The sequence below is a fragment of the Cyphomyrmex costatus genome, unplaced genomic scaffold (genome assembly GCF_001594065.2).
Source record: "Cyphomyrmex costatus isolate MS0001 unplaced genomic scaffold, Ccosl1.0 scaffold97, whole genome shotgun sequence".
NCBI classification, from domain to species: Eukaryota; Metazoa; Arthropoda; class Insecta; order Hymenoptera; family Formicidae; genus Cyphomyrmex; species Cyphomyrmex costatus.
Window position 1 is genome coordinate 2,213,037 of NW_017280561.1, and position 8,008 is coordinate 2,221,044.

General features: G+C 33.1%; 2 protein-coding genes across 3 annotated transcripts in view; one reads left to right on the forward strand and one right to left on the reverse strand.

Annotated features, from left to right (window-relative positions):
• Nucleotides 1-2,943: 2,943 nt before the first annotated feature.
• Nucleotides 2,944-4,740, forward strand: LOC108782146 (UPF0454 protein C12orf49 homolog). Its single transcript, XM_018550325.1, has 4 exons — nt 2,944-3,412; nt 3,525-3,761; nt 3,976-4,188; nt 4,301-4,740. Exons 1-4 carry the CDS (start codon nt 3,302-3,304, stop codon nt 4,622-4,624), a joined length of 885 nt encoding a protein of 294 aa, XP_018405827.1. The 5' UTR covers nt 2,944-3,301; the 3' UTR covers nt 4,625-4,740.
• Nucleotides 4,741-4,863: 123 nt separating this feature from the next.
• LOC108782184 (phytanoyl-CoA dioxygenase, peroxisomal) overlaps nt 4,864-8,008 on the reverse strand; it is a 62,806-nt gene continuing 59,661 nt past the window's right edge. For both annotated transcript variants that reach the window (XM_018550377.1, XM_018550376.1), the window contains exons 3-6: nt 5,785-6,021; nt 5,499-5,703; nt 5,262-5,426; nt 4,864-5,166 (exon numbers count right to left, since the gene is read on the reverse strand). In XM_018550377.1, the coding sequence (XP_018405879.1) occupies nt 5,029-5,166; nt 5,262-5,426; nt 5,499-5,703; nt 5,785-6,021 (745 nt within the window). In that variant the 3' untranslated portion in view covers nt 4,864-5,028. The remainder of the gene's footprint in view (nt 5,167-5,261; nt 5,427-5,498; nt 5,704-5,784; nt 6,022-8,008) is intronic.

Below are 8,008 nucleotides of genomic sequence, written 5' to 3' on the forward strand. Positions count from 1 at the left end.
CTCCCAATGATTCTGCAAGCTCCTCTTGCGTTTGACTCTGATCCATGGTAGAAATATACCATGCTCTGATCTTCTTCGAGTAAAGGTGCCATTTCATGCAGCGAAGAAAAGCTGGCGTTTTACCCCCACTCTACCATAATGCCAAGCAGCGCTCGAGAGCTGTCGATTTTACACTGAAGTTCGGAGTGTCCCATCTTTAACGAAAAATGGTTGTGTTTAAATCGTTTAAATTTAAGTGAATATGTAAAAGAGAACAATGAGTTTTGTCGACGAGGTGCATGTATTATTAATATTAATAAATTCATTATTTACTTATTTATTTACTTTTTTACTTTTTTATTTACTTATTATTATCATTATTACTTATTATTACTTATTTTATTACTTATTATTATTATTATTACTTATTATTTATTATTATTACATATTATTATTACTTTATTATTATTATTATTATTATTATTATTATTACTTTTGTTATTTACTTATTAATATTAATGAATTCATTATTTATGGTAAATGTACCAGTTAGTGGACAGTTAGCAGACACTTCTTCGTTGGATAAAGGGGTACAAAATTTTAAATATTAAGCTTTTAATGATATGTGTGATTTTAAATAAATTTGTTGTTTGTAATAACAAATTAATTTAGACTCGTACATATCATTAAAGCTTTATATTTGAAATGATTTTATCGCTTTGTCCAACAATTGCTTCATATGTCCATTAACTGGTACATTTACCTTACTTATTTATAATTATTTACTTTTTTTTTTACTTTTATTTCTTTTTGTAAGATCTTTCTTTTTCGAGCAACTTTGGCATCTTTGCATATAGAACCTGTGCTCGTCGTTTCCTAACCTCCTTCGCTATTGTCTTTCGTCTGCTCGCCGTCAACATACGATTAAAACCGTTTAAATGCACTTTTACACACATCGTTATATACAGGGTGTCCCAGTAACTCTGTTACAAGGCAATATCTCTGTTACCGTTAATGATACGCGAAAATGTCTAAGGAAGAAATTGTTTGGTTCGGAGGGGAACATGTACTGGTCACCTTGTTTCTTTTCTAGGTGGAGGCGCTAAAAAGATATGAAGGTCACCTTCACTTTTTTACATGGAATTATGTAATTTTTTTTAGATAACATGATTCCTCTAATTACTTGCATGTAAAAGTATTAAGGTAGAGATACCAAAAAACCAATAGTTTTCGAGATATTTTACACTTTATTATGTAGGTATGTTCATTTTGAATTTGTACCTTGATTAATCTATCATTTACTTTTCGTGGTACATATTCAACATAGAAAATAACATAATGTATGTTCACTTTGAACTGGCACATTTAGTAATATATTAGTTACTTTTCGTGGTCATATATTATATTAAATAATATCATTTAAAGTATTAAAGGTTTAAATTATTATGTTACATTATTAGATAATCATTTTAATTTAGAAAGATTCAAATTTTTGGGTATAATTTTAAAAATAAATACTTATAAATATTCAATATTGTTATTTCTTTCCATTAAAAAATATATCTTCAATATATGTTCAAGATTTGTTTGCGTTGCTTGAAACCCAAAAATTTTTATACTTAAAATGAGATTGATTGTATATTTGGGCGTTAAAAAAAGAGAAAGCGAAGAAGCTGAATGCAAAAAGTGCAAGCAACGCGAACAGAACTAATAAATATGTATATCTATCTAACAAAAAAAATTGTACATACAATAATTTTAATCAAAATACGATAATTTTGTACTGTTGGTACGATTTTTAATAATGCGGAGGTTGGCACGCTGGTACCACTGATATGTATATATGGATAGCGGATGGGCTGCAATTCGTGTGCCGACTTAGAGCCGCCATGTTGACTCGACTATGTCATTTTCGGGAATTGTCGGTATCTGTCGGGTGCATTCGTATGTTTACATTCAGTTCTGACGATTGCTCGTCATCTTGCACCCCTCGACGACTCGGGCTCTCATGACGCGCGTTATTGCGACGTGAAAAATATGAAGTGCTATTTCTGTGGGAAAAAGGCAGAGAAGACTGCATCGGTGCAAAGAACTCTTCATCGGTAAGGGAAATTTGCTAATAAATTACGTTATTGAGGTTATGCGATAAGTTTAACCAATATTTATTCTTGCATGGAAAAACTTATTTGTAAAGATGAAAGTAAAAAATTAAAATAATAATAAATTATTAATTATTATTATTATTATTTATTATTATTATTATTATTATTAATTATTAATTTAAATTAATAGAGATTTACTAAAATTTACTGAACATTTCAATGAAATTCAATCGACGCCAATAAACGATAAAACCGTAATAAATTTCAATCGCTCGTTGATTTAAAACTTGTACAGATTTATTCAAGTTTATTTACTGACGATTTTAATGAACGCCAAGAAAGTTGTGAATTATTGCATTTCAATATTCTTCTTAGGTGTTCAAAAATGATATTGAAAGAATTACAAATTTCAATTCTTTTTAATTCTTTTTCGTTTACCGGGATATTTACAAACATTTACATTTTATTGCATTATCATTTTATGCAATCATCGACGTTATTCGCCACCAAGCGATAATGTTATGTTTATACTGATTTCAAAGCTCCCGCGGAACCGCTAACCTTCATTCCACACTCCCCCCACTTCTCAAATGACATACCTGAGTCAACATGGCGGCCCTTCTATTCCGCACAAAAATTTAGCATTGCTGGTATAGGGCGTTCGCTATCCATATATACATATCAGTGGCTGGTACACAGTCGCAAGTATACAGACACATATAAATATTCAATATGGCGATGAAATGTTGCAAGTTATTCCTTTCGGCGGACATGGCAGTACACGGAACATTTTTCATGACCAACTTTTTTCTCCATATCCTATCTAGTTAAGTCTCCTTATTCTTACTTCATGGTCCATGGGTATGACAGATTTCTTAACCTCAACAGTCGTCAACTCGGTTTAGAGGGCAGAGCGGCACTTTTTATTGTTAGATTCGTTCGTTTCGTGCAAAAACGTATCGAATGAGTGTATTTTTATCAAAATTTGAACCGAACGGGGTATTCTATTTTACCACAATAACAAACCTAACCTTCACGCATTGATCTTAGCGAATTTACAATCGCATTACTTTAATGTTGAATTTTTCCTTATCACGGATTCTTTTCACAATCGCACACAATACCTTTTGCATGACACAATGATCGTTCTACAAGTACTACGTCCAGAGAATTTAAAGTTGTTTTGGTGAGGACAAGTGTATAAGCAGAGCAGAGGAAGGATGCCAAGCTGCACGAGTTTGATCAGATTACTTAGACGACGTCTTGTTCTTGGGCTCATCTTTGCTCTGTCACTGACATATTGTGCCTTTTCGTTGCTCCGCAATGAAAAGGCAGGTACAATTATATCAAAAATCAAATTACGTTAATAATCTGACTATGAATCTACATGGATATTATTATAACTTTTCTTATAGAAGGTTTTATCTTTTTTTTTTTTTACAGAAAGTGCTACCGAATCTAGACAATAATTTTGATATGGATCCTATGATGATTAATGATAACAATGAAGATATGGTACCCGATGATAATATGCTAGAAGAACTAAGAGCATCTGATAAATCTCCACTGTGGCAGATGGAAATACTGGATCAAGCAGCTGGTGATAATGCAGAAAATATAGATGCATCTAATTTAAACGAAAGTGATGCTTATAATCAGTCTTGTCGTAATTCTGTTCAAGTAAGCATTTGTATTAATACATTAATTGTCAAATATGAGTTAACTTGCGATTAGACATTGACTATTCGCTGTTTTTTTTTAAATTATGAACTATTAAATATAATAATATATTAAAATAACTTGCTATAAAAAAGATGTTAAACTTAGTTATACAGTAACAGTCAAAGTTTCATTTTGTTTATTTTGATGAGCACATAATATATATTTTTCTCAGGGAAAGGGTTTGATAGTTGATGATCACGGTGTAGTATGTTCAAGACATGAAGTGCTATTAAATGGATGTTGTGTGATAGAGCAGAAACAGTCTCTAAAAAATGAAGAATTATCTATGACTAGGAGAGAAAGGTATAGCTGCAAAACTTGCAATCCTCAAGGATGCTGTACTATTTACGAGTATTGTGTTTCCTGTTGCTTGCACCCTGACAAGGTGACTTTTTATTAATTTTACAAAACTGCTTCTTACAGCATACCAAAACCATATAAAATATACCTATTTCCAAGAGTGAAATCGCTATTTTTATGATTTAAATTTATTGTAGCAAATACGAGGTCGGAAGGACTTATCAGTAGGGTCCGCAAAAGTACAAAAAGATATAGGAAGAACGGCTCATTTCCAGATTTGTCTAACCGCTTGTCGCACCTCGAGTTCTAGTGTTCGACGCGACAACACTTACAAGGATCCCCTCGCGAAGCACTGTTATATCCCGCAACGATATCGTCGCAATATTAACTCATTAAATAATAACGGCAACAATCCTGCCGTTGTCGTTACTTCTTCTTCTGTGGTGATGTTACTATTTCCCTCTCCCAAATCTTACTCTTATTTATTCAATCCTACGTTATCTGCATCGGTTTTATACTAATATTATCTAATTATTATATTATTTCATCGTAAAATAATAGCCTTGAGGTAACCCTGCATGGTCAATAATACTGTCAATATTAACAAATATTGATAATATTACTGATCGCGTGTAATTAATATTGATGGATTGATGTAGAATATTGACAGTCGGAAAATTTTGATTTTCAATCATCAGTATTGTTTGTATTAGAATTCATATTACAGTATGTTACCATGCAATAGATAATATACGTAAAATTAAAGTGAAATATATTATCAATAATGCTGATCATATAAAATTATAAAAATATCAAAAATATTGATGCATACTGGCAGCATTACACTGATATGTATTACTGACCATGTAGGATCACCTTTGTAGAAAACAAATGTCTCTGAATTAATATAATATAGTTAAACGTTTTACAAAGAGGAACGAAGACCGCGCACAAGAACGGATTTAAAACGCCATACGTCTGAGTATTTTATATCCATATTGGGATTCTTTTTCTTCAATAGCTCTAAAATCTCGCTTCTGATGGTTTCCTGAATTGGATCATCCTATTACAAAAATATGAACACATTTTATTCGTTATATTTTTTAGATTTATATTTTTGTTATTCATTTGCAATAATAAACTGTGTTTTCTGCATACATCGACAATACTACAATCTGCTGATGCATAATGACAGGAAATCGCTTTTCTCGTTCTCTCAGATTTATTAATGCTAGATCCGTGAATGAGCAATGGATGAAAGAATACCGTGTCGCCGGGTTGCATCTCAAGATTCACCCACGGGTTGAGCATCGAAGGTAATTGCTTCATAACAGAAAAATGTTAATTAAGTAATGATATGCAAAAGTAACATTTCGATTAAAAGATGTATCTTACTTGTATGCCATGATAAAACTTGTTCATCACTCCTTCCGACTCCGGAGGATAACCGTGTGGATACATCTCCCCTAAAAGATGTGATCCAGGTGCTACATAGAGACATCCGTTTTCACTATCACAAGGTTCCATGGCTGTCCATGCAGCTACTATATGATTGGCTGGTCGTAACGGGAAATAATACAAATCTTGATGCGGCGGGTGTCTAAAAAAATACACTATGTATTCTTTTTAGTCACGTTACGTAAATAACATTGACAATATTTTAAGATTTTTTAACGATTACCTTGAACTTCCAAATCCTCTATCGGGTGGCTTCACGATGAGCATACTGTGTATCGCCATGATGTTTGGTCCTGTAAAACACTCGATTATGTCAAGAATTTCCTTGTGTTCGGTATATTGACGGAATACCGGATCCATATGCATATCTTGTATTTTAGTTAGGGATTTCCTGTCCTTCACATCGTACATCATTATCATTACATCTCGCTGATGTTTGTCTTCGATGACTTCGTTCAATCTGAGAAAAAAATAAAAGAGAACTTTGTTTAAGTACTTATATACATTTCCAAACAGTACATCCTTTATCCGAGAGACGTCCTGGGAATGCTCCTAGAATGTAAATATCCTCTGGATATTTTTAACATATCGTTTGGATTGTGTGTGTGCTGCATATATTATAGCGTACAATTTTTAATACAGGTTATTTGATCCTTCCCGATATATGCAAAAATTATCTCTACCTTAATACTTTTATATGCAAAATAATTAGAGGAATCACGTTATCTAAAAAAAATACATAATTCCATTTAAAAAAGTGGAGGTGACCTTCATATCTTTTTAGCGCCTCCACCAAAAAAACAATTATTGACATCACATTATGTGCCCCTCGAAACCAAGCAACTTTTGTTTGACACTTTTTCTTCTATTGTCAAAAACAAGCGAGTTATTCAGATTACCTGTTTTAAATGCCCCTCCCTATATATATTAGGATAGAATCTCACGTGATCTCACTGGTCTCATCACTATACAGTCTATACATGCTATACGTTAGCCTATAGATGCGTTCCGTTTCACGCATAGTGCGTATGATATATCACTTTATCCTTGTTGTTCACAGAATATTAAAGAAAGATAAAATGATACATCATGCGCATAATGCGTGAAACGAAACGCATCCTATACGTGTGAACTGTGAATACAATATACAATGTGAAAAAAGACGTCGTGATTACGTGATTAAGAGAGCTAATCAGACCTATTCCTTTAACGTCGCATCTCTATTTTCTATAGCTCTAGTTACGACTAAAACTTTTACGTGCGAGAAATAAAGTAACGATAAAAGTAATTAGTGAAATCGTTATCATTACCCCAAAAATGTAGCTACGTTACCATGAACGTTACTCCGAAGAAAATGTAACGTCATTATCTATTTGTTACCGAAAAAAGTAACTTGTAACGGTAACGACGTTACAAATAACGTATTACTTGCTAACCCTGAGCAATCCGTATTGAATAATCGGTCATTCGTGATATTATAGTTGATCATATATAGCATTTGCGCTCATGTTAGTATCAGTCAGCAGATTTACTGAAACATCAAACATTTCAATTAAACTGCTAGTATATCGAGCTATTTTTATAGTGTAAACCGTCCACAAGATTATTCCGATTAAGGTCTCTGCAATTTTTATTATAGTTTAAAGACTTTTTAATACCCCCGCGCATCTATACGTACCTGCATGCACCGAATAAACATATCATTTTACAGTTGTACAAAAACTGCAGTGATTAAAACAGGGAAGTCAGTAACTTCTATGTGTATATATACATATATATATATATACATATATATAGTATATACATATATATATATATACATATATATAGTATATATATTTGACATACGTGGAATATTTTCTTCATATAAAATCATCATACAAAACTCTAGGGTAATTATTTAGAATAGGGGAGGCAGCACCGATGACCTTGACCTTGACATATGTTATCAAGGTTATAATTCTGAGTAACTTTGCCTTAACAACTAGCCGTCGCTCACTCTTCGTTAAAAAGTTATTAACAATTATAGTTTTAAAATAGTAAATGTCTCAATCAGGGGACCTCCCTCCAATGACTTTGACCTTGACATATGTTGTCAAGGTCATGGCCCTGAGTAACCCTCAACAGGTTTTAGCTGTCGCTCGTCCTTCGTTACAAAATTATTAACAATCATAGTTTTAACATATGCTATCATGTATGATATGAAGTACTATTCTACACCTTTCCCTGTTCAGAAACGTTGAACTTTCCACGCGAAGTAACTTTCACCCCCTCCCCCCCCTGCACAGGGGCACACGACTTCTACGATTGTATTGTTGCTATGATAATACTGTCGGGAGAGACCTCTGTCGACGGTGTGGGTGCGGGGGGGTGGCCGAAGGCTACCCCCTTGCACCCGCCCGTGTGTGTGTGTGTAAAATATCAAGTAATAGACTCATAATCGTTAT

Bases quoted from the DNA above. Each gene is read 5' to 3' on its own strand.
- LOC108782146 (XM_018550325.1), top strand. From the start codon at position 3,302: ATGCCAAGCTGCACGAGTTTGATCAGATTACTTAGACGACGTCTTGTT. The intron at 3,413-3,524 runs GCAGGTACAATT...TTTTTTTTACAG, and splicing joins CGTTGCTCCGCAATGAAAAG to AAAGTGCTACCGAATCTAGA. The intron at 4,189-4,300 runs GTGACTTTTTAT...AATTTATTGTAG, and splicing joins GTTGCTTGCACCCTGACAAG to CAAATACGAGGTCGGAAGGA.